The sequence below is a fragment of the Chelonoidis abingdonii genome, chromosome 5 (assembly GCF_003597395.2).
Source record: "Chelonoidis abingdonii isolate Lonesome George chromosome 5, CheloAbing_2.0, whole genome shotgun sequence".
In the NCBI taxonomy this organism is placed as follows: Eukaryota; Metazoa; Chordata; order Testudines; family Testudinidae; genus Chelonoidis; species Chelonoidis abingdonii.
Genome location: NC_133773.1, coordinates 68,844,791 through 68,862,017, shown reverse-complemented (window position 1 = coordinate 68,862,017; position 17,227 = coordinate 68,844,791). Strand labels below are relative to the sequence as shown.

At 39.4% G+C, this 17,227-nt stretch overlaps 1 protein-coding gene across 2 annotated transcripts in view; it reads left to right on the top strand.

Annotated features, from left to right (window-relative positions):
* The window catches only part of MARCHF1 (membrane associated ring-CH-type finger 1), a 247,434-nt gene that overhangs the window by 55,851 nt on the left and 174,356 nt on the right, over positions 1 to 17,227 (top strand). For both annotated transcript variants that reach the window (XM_032802951.2, XM_075066354.1), the window contains exon 2: positions 10,055 to 10,194. In XM_032802951.2, coding sequence (XP_032658842.1) covers positions 10,093 to 10,194 — 102 coding nt within the window. In that variant the 5' untranslated portion in view covers positions 10,055 to 10,092. The remainder of the gene's footprint in view (positions 1 to 10,054; positions 10,195 to 17,227) is intronic.

The following is a 17,227-nucleotide window of genomic DNA, read 5'->3' as shown; positions in this document are numbered from 1 at the left end:
CACCAAGGATTGAAATAACAGTAGCCTCTGATATATTTTGTCTTAATTCAGCCTCTGTTAAGATACTTAAATCTAATTGTAATCCTGAAAGAAGTGTGTAGTTTTTTTTCCAGATTAGACTAATATTAATTTTGGCATGTTAGACCTTGTTTCATACTACTTTCCCCTTAAGATATTTAAATCACCACTCATAATAAAATACTACCAGTCCATAGGATCTGCTTAATATTGTTGTTACATTCTATATTATTTTATTAGGTTTGAGCTAAAATTATTTCCATAATAGAAGCAAAAGCAACAGAAAACACACAAAACTTCCATGGAAATGAAATAATTGGGACTGAAACTTTTCAGATTAAGGGTCAGTTGCAGCTAGCCTTGTGTAGATGCTTTAAATTGAGTGAGAAGATACAAGACTTTCCCTCCATTGTGAACCCACACTGTAAGAGGGTGCTGACTTAAGAGGCACTGAACCAGCCTCTGTTAGCTCAGAACCTGCTAGCATGGCTCCCATCAAGGGGAACTGGCAGGGTGTGGCTCATTAAAAGAGCCTGAGAGCAATCACCTGGGAGCCTGCTGAGAGGAAGGCCTATAAAGCTAGCAGGAAGAAAGTAGGAGAGAGGGAACAGGAAAGTGAGGAGTGAGGGCCTGTTGCTCCCAGCTGCTGTAAGAGCAAGCTGTTCCCTATGGGGCTGTCTGACTGGTATTGAATTGTATATAGCTGGTATTGAATAGTATAGATGGTGGTGGGAAAATACTGGGAAATAAAAGAGCATTGGTGTGTGAAAGAGGGGTCTCCAGTGAATTTGTACCGCAAGCAACGAAGTGCACGTCTACACGCGCAGATACAGCCATGATCCTGGTTCTTGCAGGCAGAGTGCAAGAAGGAAAAAATTCAGCCCTGCCAGGATGTTCAGCCATTCCAAAGTGAGCAGGGCAGGGTCATGGTCTTTCCTTCCACAAGTGCAGCCAGCTAAAGAGGGATTGCATGTTCCACCTACAAAAAAGAGTTGTAAGCACCACTCTTTGGCATGTTCCCCTTAGAGTTGTTTGGAGAGAGAACACCTGGTGGTGCAGGATGTCCACTTTTCATCAGAGCTGTAGCTCAGAAAGTCACTTTGGAGGCCTCAATTAATTTATATTTTTTCAGTTGGCTATAAAACAGATGTGAACTTAGATTTCCTGACTGCTGGAATTGAAGGAGATCAGGTACTGTCATTCTGAACAAATAAAAAATGCAGTATACCAGTTTCAGATGTGTAGAAGCTCATAGTATATTCCTAGGAAAATTCTGAATCAAACAATTAAAAATTCTGTCTTAAAAAAATATTCTATGCATAATAATTTAAAATTCTTCATATTATTTGTCAAAATAACAATATAATCATGCCAGTTTCAATTATTTTTGGTAACTTATTTCAAAATACCTGCCAGTAAGTATGTCTGTAAGAATACAGACAAAAATATGCAAGAAATGTGTGGTTTTTGACATAGATTCCTTACTAGGCATATTAATACGGAACTGTGAGTAATAATTAATTGAAACTACAATAGAGAAACTTACTTCCCTTTAGCAGCAGTGCAAAGACTTGGGGGAGGCAGGGGCAACAGAGGAGCTGAGGGGGAGGGAAGTAATTGCTGGGAAGAAGCCTGGGAGTGAGCCTGGAGGATTGGTAGGTGTTGCTGAGAGAAGTATGGAACAGGGTTTTGGGAGCAGGATTGTTAGGGAGTTAGGGAGCCTCCCCTATATAGACCATTAGCCTCTCCCATTCAGTCAGGCACATCTACCCCTGTGCCCATGTGGCCATGCAGTCCCCCTCTGGCCTTCACATATGGCCCTGCAGCCCCCTCTCATTCAGCTCCTGGCTCAATTCTGTCAAACAACTAGCTCCTGAGCCCATACCCCAGTCTGTGAAATAGCCCTTCTGAGTCCTGGTCTATGACCCTCCTCCCCCCCCCCCCCCCCGAGGCAGTCCCATGTTGCTCCGCACTGTCCGTCCCATGCTTCCTCACCTGACCTCACTGTGAGGAATGCAGCCTCTCTGTCAGTTAGCTGCACGAAAGCTCCTGGTGGGTGAAAGGTGTAAATGCAGTCCCTCTCCAGCAGAATCTATATTCTTCCAAGAAAAAAAATCTGCGGGGAATATGAATTCTGCAAGTATGCAGTGGTGCAGAATTCCCTTAGGAGTCATAGTATAGTGATTTTAAGAGATACACGTTGTACACTGAACCACATTTGTGGCCTATGCTTTATGGTCTTTCAGTTCCGTCAAGGTCCAAATTCCAAGAGTATATAGTTGTGCACTATCACTTTTTCAATATTTTCCAGACTATATTATCTTTGAAGTTTATCTGTGATCAAACCCAATCTGTGTATTGTGATAGATAGCTTGTGTGTGTGCGTGAGATGTGTAGATTTGTTTTATCAGGATGAATTGGTATCCCAAACATGAGGAGTACATAGCTTCTTAGAGCAGCTGGATTTTGCATTAATCCCGTACACCAGGGGTCGGCAACCTTTCAGAAGTGCTGTGCCGAGTCTTCGTTTATTCACTGTAATTTTAAGGTTTTGCGTGCTGGTAATACATTTTAATGTTTTTACAAGGTCTCTTTCTATAAGTCTATAATATATAACTAAACTATTGTTGTATATAAAGTAAATAAGGTTTTTAAAATGTTTAAGAAGCTTCATTTAAAATTAAATTAAAACGCAGAGTCCCGCGGACCGGTGGCCAGGACCCGGGTGGTGTGAGTGTCACTGAAAATCAGCTCGAGTGCTGCCCTCAGCACCCATGCCATAGGTTGCCTACCCCTGCCGTACATTAAGAAATCGCTGGAAAAATTCGCTCTGGTAGCACTTCTACTAGGTATACTGACAGAGTAGGCAGAGGATATCAGAACAAAATGACCCTATGAAGTGTAGTGCGGGCAGGGAATTAATGCCAAGGTAACTATCTTAAAATCAAGCAATATAAATGCTTGATGAGATATTATTGTAACCTTAGCCAAAGTCACACTAAAATAAGCATTTATTAATGAAAATAACTGAATTTTAGCCAGTAACGTTTCACAGAATAGAGAAGTTTATTAACCAAGTGCTGCTTGATTTGAAATGAGCTCTCTTATCTAAATATATGACCCTCCTTGATGATGATTACAGCATAACATGTTTAAAAGGGCTTTGTCATCCTTTTTGAGTATGCAGAAACAGATAAACTAGCATAATTTTTGTTTTTAATAAATATTTTATTTTTCATTTTTGTCTGAATTTGACACTGTCCAAAGTGATTGACTACTTCAGTCAAATTCCTCTTTAAGGCCCATGTTTCCACAGAACTCACTAGATTTGTCTACTAACCACCAGGGCTGCCCGGGGGGGGGGGGGCAAGTGGGGCAATTTGCCCCGGGCCCTGCAGGGGCCCCCCATGAGAGTTTTTCGAGGCCCCCTAGAGCAGGGGTCTTAGCTCGCTCTGGGGGCCCCAGAAAACTCTCATAGGGCCTGGGCCCCCGGAGCTTCTTCCGCTCCGGGTCTTCGGTGGCAATTCGGTACCGAGGGGTCCTTCTACTCCAGGAACCGCAGCCTAAGTGCCTCGAAAACCTGCAGTGGGGGGGTCCTTCTGCCCTGGAACCCGCCTCTGAAGATCCCAGGCCCCCTGAATCCTCTCGGCAGCCCTGCTAACCACTGATGTCTTTGTATATCACATGTGAATTTTGCTCTCGTATTATTGTAAGATCTGTTGGATAAGGGCCATATCTTAGTCTTGTAAAACTGTGCGTAGATTTATAAATAAAGATATGGTATAGTGTGGGCTGTTATACTTGTAGCAAAACCACTATGTCCAAGGCCAAGTCCTCTCAAGAAAATTTAAAGGACAATTGAACAAATTTGACAGTTAATTGATACAAATAATTGTTCGCTATTAAGTAAAGTCCATCAAAAACACTTACTGTGACATAAGCATTCATGGTGAAATCCTGGCCTCACTGAACTTAATGGGAGTTCATCCCAGATCTCAAGGGGTGAAAAGACTGCATTAAACCACTGAGCCAGGACACACATGCAATTTTCTTATGAGCAATCTGTATTTTGTATTTGATTAAAACCATGTGTAAAGTGCATTTGTTTGCCAAAGCACTAACATTAGACTGTTAGGACGATGGATTAAAACTAGTTTGACTGGGACATATTTTCCCCAGTATGGCATTGTATAGTGAACATATGCTTTGTAAGAAAAGACAAAAGTAGGGTAAGATTATGTCTCATTTGCACCTATTTTGATACTACAGTAATTCAATAGATTTTAGTGTAATGTAACTGGAATCAAAATGTACCTAATAATTTGATTAATCAGACACAATCTTTATTTTAAGACGTGAGATAATGCTGACACACAATCTTGTGAATTTCAGCCTTTAGATAATGAAACTTCCAACCTGGTTCTTACGATCTGATCCTAAGAGAACCCCAAACAATTTTCATCTTGTCTTAGTAATAAAGAAATGTATTATATAAATCTGTACTTTTGCTCTCTTTGGTTTTAAAAATGGTAACAGACTGACATCCTGAAACAGTCCAGGATAAGTTTAACATTAAGTTTCTCAGTGTAGTAAGTAGGTTAATAAGTAGTATAATTAAATAAATAAATAAATAGTGTAATAAGCTTAGTGTAACTTATTAAGAATAAGTCCTGTTAAAGCTTAGTTTCTGTGATCACTAGTGATTTGTCTCAGTGCTGCTTTCTTAACACATTTATTGACATTGTGGCTAGACTGTAATTAACTTCAATGTTTAGATACTAGCTTTGTAGTCTACCTTTGAGATGGTGACTAATGTATTAAAAACTGCCTGCATTCCTAGCTCTTGTAAATCTCTGCAGCCACAGCTGCAACCATGTGATGTATCAAGCACATAAGGTAAGACTGAATGCTGTCAAGCATCTTACTCATATGGGTAGTTCCATTAGTTTCAGTAGGACTACTCATATGAGTCACTATTCTCTACTGGGAATAAGGGGTTCATGATCTGGCCTAGAGTGAGGGAAGGCTAGTGCTTCAGGGACCCAGCGATCAGTCATTTTATTGCTCTTAAGTTTTTTCAACATATTCAAGCTGATCAGATAAGACCTATGTGCTTAGCTCTCTCACCACCATATCAATATGTTCATGCTTAAGGGCTCGTTTTTTTGTTTCAGCTTTTTATGATATCACATGCGCTCAAGACTTCTTCAGAGGTGTTGCTCTTGCACGCACAGCTCAGTATGCATGGCCATTTTTTCAGTGTTTAATTTGCAATGAAAGAAGTGCTGGGGCTCAAGCAATTAGGTGCCAGGGCTCAAGCAATTTTTTTTAACTTTAATATCTGACGTGGCAAGCCCAGAGGGGCTGGGTCTATGAACTGCCAAGCTTAGAGGTGCTGGAGCTCAGGCCTGGTAAGCCCTGGCACAAGTTAAGTACTGCACAATAACTTTAAAATAAGATCTTGATGGAGTGGCTGTGGGGAATGAATAGCTTTGCAATTTACTTTTCTCCTAATCAGATCATTGAATTGCTCAAGTTGTATATAAATAGCCAGTGGAGTAAAGCTTTTCTTCTTTTTAAGTGACCATTTAAACTTCAGCAAAGGGTCAAATGTTATTTAGACTCTTGGTAAATAGGGCTTTATGGATACAAATCTTGCTTCATGTTTACAATGACACACAATAAAATGGAACGGAACTGTTGAAAAGACTTTAAAAATTTGGCTAGCTGGGACTTTAAAATGTCTGTGTACAAGTATTTAGGAGACCATAGATCTTGGATGATTGATAATGGACAAGTAAGATTTCTGCCTCTACATCACTCTCTCAAATCCAATACAAGTCTGCGGTGACTAGTTCTGATTAAAGAGGAATATCTGCTGAATCAAAAAATTCTGAATTTTGAAATTTTTGTCATGAAATGAAATGTTTAAATTTAACAACTTATATAAAAGGAAAAATTTCAACGATTTCAAATTGAAAGCTGTCAAAAGGAAAAATATGAAACAATAAAGCAATTTGATGAGCGATTCATACATTTCAGCCCAGACGATAAATTGTAAGATAGGCCGTTTGAGTTTATTTATTCAGTGCATCTGCAGGTAGGGGATGGAGAAAAGCTGGGTTGTTCCTAGGCTCCAAGGATGCATGCGTGCATGTGGACACAGACACAAAATTGGTTAATCAGCCAAAGAAACAAAATATATATTCATGGTGGGAGGGGCATGTGTCATAAACAGATAGCTAAGGGTTAATGTTTCTTTTACCTGTAAAGGGTTAACAGAAGAACCACACACCTACCAGAGGACAACAGAACCCGATCTTTCAAAACCAGGGAGGGAAGTTTGGGTGGTGCTTGGTCGCTCTCTGCTGTGCCCTTGGGCTCTGAGAGTGAACTTCGCTCTCTCAAGCTCTGTAACTCTGTATAACCAAGTAAGTACAAAGGTAAAAGACAGTAAGCTCTATTGTTTCTGTATAACATGTGGTAGTGTGCGGAATGTAAATGGAAACTTGAATAAGGCGTTATTCATTTTCATCAAGCAAGTGACCCTGATAGTCAAACCTGATACACAGAACAATTAGTCTTGCTTTCGTTTAAAACCTGTTGGAAATTTTTCTATGGAGGACTGAGGGAGAGCGCAAGCTCACCAAGGGAATGGGTGGAGGGAAACGAAGGAGGGGGGAAGGTAAATTGTCCTCTCTGTTTTGTAATTCAAGGAATTTAAGTACCGTAATCTCCTAGTGTACCCAGGGCGGGAAAGATCTGGGAGGAGGTAAAGAGCAGGAAGGGAAGTGGGTTAATTCCCTTTGTTGTAAGACTCAGGGCATCTGAGTCTTGGGGTCCCCCAGGGAAGGTTTGGGGAGACCACAGGGCGCCAGAGACTGGAAATCTGGCTGGTGGCAGCGCTATCAGATCTAAGCTGGTAATTAAGCTTAGAGGATTTATGCTAGGCACCCACATTTTGGACGCTAAGGTTCAAAATTGGGATTTATGCTTATGATAGCATGGCTGAGAAATCCTAGATGGGAACCCCACTAGCAAATGATTCAACCCACATTGTGTAAGGCTTGCCCAGAATCCCTGAGAGACTAGCCAAAGGACAACTGATTTTAATGATCTGAGGAATTAAAAGGAGCCCTGAATCCATTCCCTCTCTCTAGAGATTGGTATAGAAGGCCATTACAGCTCCGCGTCCCTATCGGAAACTGCACAAGCAAATGATCAGTCATGCAGTGCACCCCAGTCCAGCCTCAAGTACCATCAAAAGGAGAGCAACAGTTCATCCTCTGGCACTTGCAGGTCAGCGGAGCTAATCACATTGTCACCCAGTAGTTATAGGTACCCACGTCCAGTCACAAAATAACACAGGCACCATGTGACAAAACTCAGTCATTAATCACGGGGAATGGTGTTGCAAAACATTTGTAATGATGTTTTTTAAAACCAATGTTAAAAATTATAGTGAAAATACAAGAAATTTCAAAGAAATGAAGATGTTTTCACAAAACAATTTTACTTTCCTCAAAACAGCATTTTTTGACTAAATTATTGTTTGTTTGTCTCAAAAATTTTGACCAGCTCTAGTAGGGATCAAGATTTGCTGCCATTCCAAAATTGCTTGGTGGGCTGTGTGACCAGTATCTAGAACACCAGAAAATGCCATCACACTTAACACAAATTATTAGGCTTACTGCATTGTCAATGAAGGCTTTAGAATGAAATTGAATACAATGGATAGTCTTTTCATACCTAGAGGTAGTTTTACCAGAGTAGAGTTTGGGGAACGTTGACAGGGTTAATATGGGGATGTTTGCATTATTGCTGCTCATCCTGAGCCTATTCTATGTCTGAATCCTTCAGTCTGGTCTTTGGATAGCCGCTAAAAATCATTTTTGGAAACTTGGAACTCAAATTGTCATTTTTAATTATCTAATATTTTAAGAACAGCAACTGTTCATGCACCTGTAGACTCTTTTGATTGTTACATATTTTACCCTTTGGATTTAATAATGTTTGTGCACAGGGCTATATATTTGCATGTTACTTTAAAGACACAAAACTGTGCCAATTTCATATGTTACTTTTGACAATATTCAAGAAACATAATTTAAAACTGATACTTTGTTATAAGACTTAATCCTGCAAGTTGCTGAGCACCCTGATCCAACACCACTCTTGAATGCTTATAGATGCATATTATTTAAGATTAACCGGTGCTTAAATGTAAGCAAATGAGTAAATCCTTTGCTGGATTAGACTGCTGATGCTTTGAAGGACTGATCCCTAAAGGAATCTACAAGAAAGATTTTTCTCTCACTAAGGTGAAAATGGGTTTGACTAAATGTATGTTACATTAATTAGATGAATATTTTATATTAATACTTGGCATTTCATGTGATCATCTCAAGACAATTAACAAAGATGTGTAAGTATTATCATGCTCAAAGAGATTGTGATTTACCCCATCATAAGTAGGACAGAATTACAGCTAATACCCAAGTGTCTTCACTTAATTCCATGCTCTAACCAGTAGAAAAATGCTGCCTCATCCATTTAATTCCTTTAATTAAGCATTAAATATGGCAGAAGGTTTGGGAATGGTAATATCAGGATATGTGAATGCCTATCAAAATATTAGAGGGGAAGCTGTGTTAGTCTGTATCTGTAAAAGCAGCAAAGAGTCCCTGATTGAGCTAACCTTGTTATCTCTAGCCTGCTTCTTTCTTTCATATATATACCTGCCCCTGGAAATTTCTACTACATGCATCCGACGAAGTGAGTATTCACCCACGAAAGCTCATGCTCCAAAACGTGTTAGTCTATAAGGTACCACAGGACTCTTTGCTGCTTATCAAAATATTATGTCTTGATATCCCAAGAAGGTAATCATCAGCAGGTAAATCTGATTTACCTATTCATCACTTAGATATTACAGTGATGAACATTATAGGAAAATCTAAAATGGATAGAATTATACTCAAACAGTATTTTCTTTGTTCTTAAAGTACAATTCTTTTAAACAGTTTGGTCTTGATTTTTCTGAAAGGTCTTTATCATTTCCCCATTTACATTGTTCAGATCCATTTAATTCAAATCTTTTCTCATTAAGAGTAGTAATAACTCATCAATCTGTTAGCAAAACCTTTTTATGTTACTTTTCATAATGCTATAGAATGGCCTATTTTAAATCCTGAAATGTTATAAACCACCAGATTGTTAATTGCTTCAGATGCTGTGAAAAATAATTACTCCAAATTATTTTTGATATTTAATTGGCAATGTAATGCGTTTAACTAAAGACCTAACTTTACTATTTCAAATTGAGTAGTGTGGTGGAAAGTAGATTGTAAAATTTTGCAAGTGAAAAATACTACGTTTCCTGTAGACTTTTCACATTTAATAGAAAACTACCACTGATGGATCTCCAGATATCTCCAAGATAAAAATATAATGTTCAATCAAAAAGCTCCAAGATAACTAAAACAAATGTGTGGTACAATTTCTGTTTCATACAGGTTATGCATTATATATAGCTAATGTATCTAAAGGAGCATGTGTGTTGATTTTTTTGATATTTGCAATGAAAATTCCCCTTCCTGTCTGACGCCAGTTGTTCTCTGTGTGTGTGTGTGTGCATTCACCCAGCTGATTTTTACTCACTTTGCTCCACCCCTTTAGGGCTCCTGGATGAAATCTGATATCTATTGATTGTTTCAGGCAATGTGGGAGCTATAGGGGTAATACGATTCTCGCAGCTAGGCTATAATATAGTTCCCCTAGAAGGTGACATGTTTCAGCAAGAAATATTTTTAATTTTAGATAAGGGAATTTTCTGGTACTGAATAGTATTAGTGCATGTAATACATATTATAAGTATACAGTTCTCTTTCTGTCTGCATGGTTTATTTCAACTATACTTTTTTCTGTAAAAAAAATGTTTATTATCTTGTTCATACATAGTCTAAAGTGCTGTTAAAAGGCATGCACACAATGAACTTAAAGTGTCAATGTTTCAGGGAATCTAAATTATTTTCAGAATTTCAGACATTGAGAAGGGATAAGTGGAAGGAGAAAATGTTGGGCTGGTGTCAAGCGATAGCTCGTAACCCTCACAGATTCCCAAACATCACAAGAACACCCGAGGTCTCAGGTGATGCTTCACATACCTCTACCTTGGTGAGTGAAAAGTTACATTTCATGATGGTATGCAGATGAACCTCAAAACTGCTAGAATAAATTTTAAGAAAAGTAGTGTTTGCCCTTCATCTTTCTATATTTGAATCACTTTGGCATCATTTGCTATTTTGGGTTTTTCGCTTGCCAGTTTTCCCTCTTTTCTGTCATGCATTGTCCATTCCATTTTTCATGCCACAATCTTCATTTTGTCTTAGTAATAGGAAAATGTCTGAGATAAATCTGTACTTTTACTCCCTTTGGTTTGAAAAATGGTATCAGACTGTCAAATCTGCCCCACTGTGACTTGATTAAAGTCTGCGCCTGCTGCTGTTACTCATACAAGTAGACCCATTAGTTCAGTGGACTATTCATATAGCCAAATGGCTCTAGCACCAATAAAAATCATTTGTATATTCAGTTCTTCTAAAACTGCATGAAGCACTACCTGTTTAGAACCGTATTGAGTTGAATATTTGACACAATGTGGATGAAATTTTAGAAATGATGAAAATTTTTAGAAATGCTTACCATTTCTCTTTGCTAAGATGGAAAAAGGACACTAACTGGAAACCCAGCTCCTGATGTAAAACAAGGCCTGGCTCCTGCCGGATATGAATAGTGTTCTTTGCTGGCCATTACTCCTCTTAAATCAACTTATTTTTCCTCCTTTTTATTTCATGCACTGTGGTTGTTGGTTTATTATTCAAAAACTTTGTAACAGTTAATTAACTTACAACTGTGACACTCTCTCTCTCTCTCTCTCGCTCCAAGATGTTACAGTATAGTATATGCATTAGTTACATGAATCTGAGTGTTAAATTGGCCTCCTTTGAAGTTTCATTCAATCTTTGTCATTTGTTTTGACTTGGGCATTTATTCTATGCAGACACTTTTCTTTTTATTGAAATTCCTATTGTAACTTTTGCGTTAAGGTGATGGAGAATTGCTCCTCAAGCGAAAACAAATGATCTGTCAGTTTTCCCACATATCTCTCCCCACCCCCACCCCTTTCAGGAATATTTTAACATTTTCAGTGTTTTACATGAGGCAGGCATCTCATGTCAAGCATTACTAAAGAGCTGTCAAGAAGAAACGTTAGAACAGGGAACCAGAAAGAAGAGGACATTTGTTGAAACACGGACCTGACATCAAAACAGAAAAGCAAATAATTGTTTAAAACCAGGTTTCTTTACAGAGGAATGTGGTAGTATGGAGAGCTGCTGGAGGAGGAGGAAAGGGGACATACAGAACTGCAGCAAGCTCCATAGCAGAGGTTCAAACTCTGGTGAAAAAACCCCTTTAGTATTACTTAACATGGCAAAGTTCACTAGTTTCTTGCCATTCATGTACTGTATGCTGTTGGGATGAAAAGCAAGTCAGCTAATTCCAGATTGTTATACTTAATTTTATATAATTCCAAAGAATTTAAGATAGTTGTATTTGGAGATGAAATATACTTTATCTGAAAGTAAAAGAAGAAAGGAAGAGAGAGTGAGAGAAAAATAAAACTTGTGAGCCCTGAATCCTATTTAAGTGTGTTTCCCCTTCACTTTGATGGTGGCAATGTTTGACGAACTCCAGGTCCTAAGGAGAATTTACCCCACCACATAATTTAAATGCATGAAAATCTGTATTTAGAGCCCAATTATGTCCTTAATTCCTGTTATAATTGTCGTCAATTTGAATATCTGAGAGCAAAGCATTGTGGTCAAGCAGGCAGGGGTTGGAACTTGTAATTGGGAGGTCTGGATTATATTTCTAGCTCAGCTGATTAATGATAACTTGAGGGGACAATGAAATTAGCTGGCACTTATTCTGTATATCTATTTATAATTATTAAAAAATACGGTGGTATATATCTATATGAAAAATATATATGTCTGTGGATCTAATTGTATCGTAACCTCCCCCAATCCTTTTGTGGCCCTAAGCACCCTGTATTCACACCTACTGCAATGATTTTTGTACAAAAGATGCCTTGTGCAGTGTCATTTGAAAACCAATAACACACTTGTCAACAGTATTATTGTAACGTATGTGTAGTAATACTCTGTGTGAAATTATGAATGACTCACTAATAGGTGACTAAAGGTGTTCAGACCAGGCACGTCGGGGGAATTGGTAAACAGGTTTCCCTTTTAAAAAAAATAATAAAAAGAGAGAGAGAGGAGCAGACACCTAAAGTCAAGCGGGGCTCCAATTCAGTGGGCTATTCACTTATGTGGAGGATTGCTGCAGGCAGAGATAATTTGCGTAGCAGTAACTACCAGCGAGGAGAGAACCAGCATGGAGACTTCTCTTCCAGATCTCGTGGCTCCTCTACTGACCATGAACTAATCAACTTTATCTGTGAGTACCTTTCAGAAAGACATATTTCAAAGATTCACTGAACTAAAAAGAGAGGGGGAGTAAACCCTTAAGTTATCCTTCCTTCACTTTAAAGAGAGAAAGAAACCCAGCAATTTGATCTCTGTAATGGATCCTGGCCAGGCCAGCCAGTAAAATGCTGGAGGGAAGACTGAGGGCGAAAGAAAACATCTTGAACAAAGACTGTATCTTGCTAGATTAATTGTTGGACTTTTAGATGCATGTGTTCAGTTTTATTTGCTTGTAACTATTCCTACCTTTATTTCTTTTTATTTATATAGAGTCATAGAATTTTTTAAGGCCAGAGGGGACCATCATAATCATCTATTCTGACCTGCACATTGCAGGCCACAGAACCTCACTCAGCTGCCCCTGTAACAGACCCCTAACCTCTGGCTTAGTTACTGAAGTCCTCAAATCATGCTTTAAAGACTTCAAGTTACAGAGAATCTATCATTTAAACCTGCAAATGACAAATGCCCCATGCTTCAGAGGAGCGTGAAAAAGCTCAGAGTCTCTGCCAATCTGACACAAAGGAAAATTCCTTCCCCACACTACATATGGTGGTCAGTTAGATCCTGAACATTAGGACAAGACCCACCAGCTAAACACCAAGAAAAGTATTCTCTGTAGCAACTCAGAGCCCTCCCTGTGTAGTTTCCCATCACTGGCTGTTGGAGATATTTGCTGCTACTAGTCGCAAATCAGCTACATGCCATTGTAGGCAGTCTCACCAGCCCCTCCATAAACTTATCAAGCTCAGTCTTGAAGCCAATGAGGCTTTTTACCCCCATTGCTCCGCTTGGAAGGCTATTATAGAACTCACTCCTCTAATGGTTAGAAAACTTTGCCTAGTCACTTAAGCCATGCTCTTTTGTCACTAAACTTGTTTTGCTTTCATTATAAGTAATCAGTGTTAGATCAGTTCTGTAAAGTCTGTGCTTCTAGTAAGCTGACAGGATGGAATGTTCTAGTGTCTCTGTAGAGGCAACAAATCTAATACTTTTTCTGTGAGGGTCCAGTGAGAGAGACTGGATGCTGCAGGAGGCACAATTTTGGAGCAGATTTGGGACTGGAAGGGTACTGAGGTCAGCCTGCCAGGAGTATCCAAGTTGAGCTAACCCAGAGTGAAACCTGTGGGCTGCAATCAGGCTGTTGGGGTCAGAGCTCTGAACTGCAGTTACACAGTCACAAGACACCCAAGTTACAAGGCAGATATTGACTATACCCCTTACAGGCCTGAGTGAACCGTAGAATATCACACTTACGTAGTCAGTAGGATTTACACACAGTTTGTTGGTTAGTTGGTTGGCTAATTGAGGTTCACACTGATAAGCTAGTTTTAGGTGATTCACAAGTCAGAAGGTTGAAAACAGGTTATGGTTTTATTATTTTCTGCTTATTTGTTTTCGGTCAGAGAATTAGAACAAAAGTAAAACATAAGCATGAGTGTCAGCAAAGCAACTGCAAAATGAGAGCTGACTAAGGTGGAGAATGACAGAATAAAAGAGGAGGAGCATGAACACCAAAATTGGTTAGCTTATCATTAAGACAAAAAGCATGAAGACCAAAGATGGGAAGCTGCCTGGAGATCTAAAGAGTGAGAAGCAGCACTCTGGTGAGCCCTGGAAGCTGAGAGTCAGGGAAGGGAGAAGGAAGCAGCTGCACATCTCCAAGCTCTGGAGCAGAAAGGAAACCCAAAAAAAGGGAGAAGGAAAGGGTGTATGCTCTGAGCATACAGGATAAATAGGGTCAGATTCCACAATCCCCAGGTACTCCGACCATCCAAGGAATGCTCAGATGGGAAAAGCTGTGCCCAGCATGCAAAGAAGCAGACTGTATTGAAGATTACTTTGCCACTTTTTATGTGAAGTTCATAAAGTTCCAGAGGACAAGAAAGTTCCAACATTGATTAGTAAGCTTTTGGATAAAGCCTTCCATGTGTTAATGAAATGCCAGGTGATAAGGCTTTGCAATAAGATGACTTTTATAAGGCTGCATTGCAAAGGTCTCAAATTACTCCTGAAGTGTATAGATTGAAATTTAGAGCCCTCAAACTGCAAGACAAGAAGAGTCAGAGCAAATATGCATGTAAATTGTGCAATTTGGATAAAAAATGGGCCAAGGGGAAGGAAGAAAGGAATTATGAACAGTTGCTTGATTGTTTTGCAGAGGAGCAGTTCCTGAGCATATGTTCTGAAGAAGTCAGATACACTGTTTGGGATAAATACCTGGTATTCTGTCCAAATGCAGCACATCTGGTTGATAACAAGCCAAAATATCACAACTTTGTAAATTACTTGTTTTGTTAGACTGTAGAATCACCAGGTTAGAGATTGTGTGTTTGCTTGTATATAGCAGTTAGCACACTGGGGTTTCACTCTGGATTGGGGCCTTTGAGTGTTGTTGCAAAATAACTATTAAATAATTATAATCTGCCTTGGATTTCCCTTAACCTCTCTGCACATCTGTTTCCCTATCTGTAAAATGAGGCTATGGATCTTAAACACTTTTTAGAGCATATAAAGTGATAACAAATGCTAGTTATTGTTATTACTTATTTAATTCTACTAGTAAGGTACAATTTGAGTCATGGGTGACATCCTACCTCCCCTGAAGTCAATGTAAATTTTGCTATCAACTTCAATGGTACCATAATTTTATCCTTGTTTGGTTTAGGTATACTCATGGTATAACTGTTCCATGAGTATACCTGTTCCTTTGTGAGCTCTTTCTCTACCTTTTGTCAGAGAAGGGTTAATTTTTCAACAAGGACTACTGGACAGTTCTTGGTGAGCCATGAGCCTCATATCTGAATGAGCTCTGCCTACTCCTCAGCAGTGTAAAATCACCGGTCTGGGCTCAGTCCCTGCTGTATGTGGTAGACCGCTATTTTTAGGGTGGTTTTTTTGGGGGGGTGACGGGGCTGGTGTAGGGGCAGATTTTGTGGCAGTAAGAGCCATTTTTCCCCTGCATATACTGCAGGGAATGACTTTGTTTTTGAAGAGGGATTGGATTGGATTGGATGATCCTGTAGGTGTGTTCCATCTTTATATGATTTTGTGATTCTGATGTGCATATATGGTCCTTTCTATTTAAATCCAATGCACCTAAAACCTTCTAGCATTTTCTTTTTTAGAATTTCATAGCAAATCTTTTCAGGATTGTGACCATGCTGAGAACCAGCACTCTGGTCACTGTAAATCCAATTAGCTCCCCCTGAGAGGGCCTGATTGAGGGAAGGAGTGGCTAATTACTAGATCACCCTGGGCTGGGGAGTGCTACGGAGATAATTAGTCGATCAACTGCAAAAGTAGAAAAGGAGCACAGAAAGGAAGCACACGGGAGAAAGAGAAAGAACGGCTAGCAGCATCCAGGTAAAGTAGATCTCTGCGTGATCTCGTCCTTCTCCTGTCTCGGGCAAAAAAGGGATGATGAATGTATGTTACTGTAAATAGAACTGCTGCACAGAAATGTAAACGGGTAGTAGTTGGTATAACACAAATAAACTACATGGCAGTGGTTACAAACCAGAGGTGTTGGAGCCATTTGTGCAAAAACATAGAAGCAGAGGACACACGCCTTGTCACAATGATCATGATAAACACTCATTCCTGTGCCTTGTTTGAGGAATTATTACAGAGTGGGAAGGTTTGATTAAGAGTCTTATATCTTTACAAAAATGAATTGCTCCAACCTAGCTTTTCTTCTCCGCAACTTCACTTCCAACATTACCCAGCTAAGTGCTTCTTTAATCAGGAACTGGTCTGCTGGTGTTTTACTGAATTTCCATCCAATCCAAATCCTGTAAATCCATTCATCTCTCTGTACTCACTGCTATGAGTGTTATGGATTTTCTTGCATCCTGCAGAAGATTGAGTATGCTTTAAGTTGCTGATAGCAACTATAAGTACTCTCCCCAGAGACAACTATGGTACCATGCTCTGTGTGTGTGTGTGTGTGTGTGTGTCCACCTATGTATGTGTGTTACAGAGTGGCAGTGGTCGTTTCAGACAAACTGAATTTAGCTTCCATTTTTAGCCCTATTTTAAATTCCCAAAAGATTAATGTTCCTACTAAAATTCTGCAGGCTGCATTTCATCAGAGGAACATGCTTAAATTCACAAAATTACTGTATTTTGAAATAATATACTAGTCCTTCCCTTTTAAAAAAAATATTGAATTTGTTTGTGTATTTCCCCCAAAAAGATTGTCTTAGACATTCCACACATGTTCTGTTGGCTTTTCTAAGTAGAAATACCTTTTAGTGCTCTGAAAGGAAGAGAAGCAGGTTCCTGTGGAAATTACAAATATATAATAAACAAAAAACACGTATGATATTTCTGTGACAGTCCAGTCAGGTTCAAGGTGCAACCTATATCTGTGAGGAGTTGTATCATCACTTGTCCGGCAACCCCAGGCACCTCACAATGCCTTACTACTCCCAACCTGGGACTTCCACAAGAAGGTCACACCCTGAGTGTCTGTGTGCTTACACAGCTCTGGTTCAGCTGCTCTGACCCTAGCAGCCTGTTTTCAGCCCCATTCTGGCTTCCATCAGCCTTATTACAACAAGCAAGATGACCCCAGTGCACCCCCCTAGCCTGAATTTTCATTGTTCCTGATTCACCCATGTTTATTTACAAAGAAGACAGATAAATAGCAC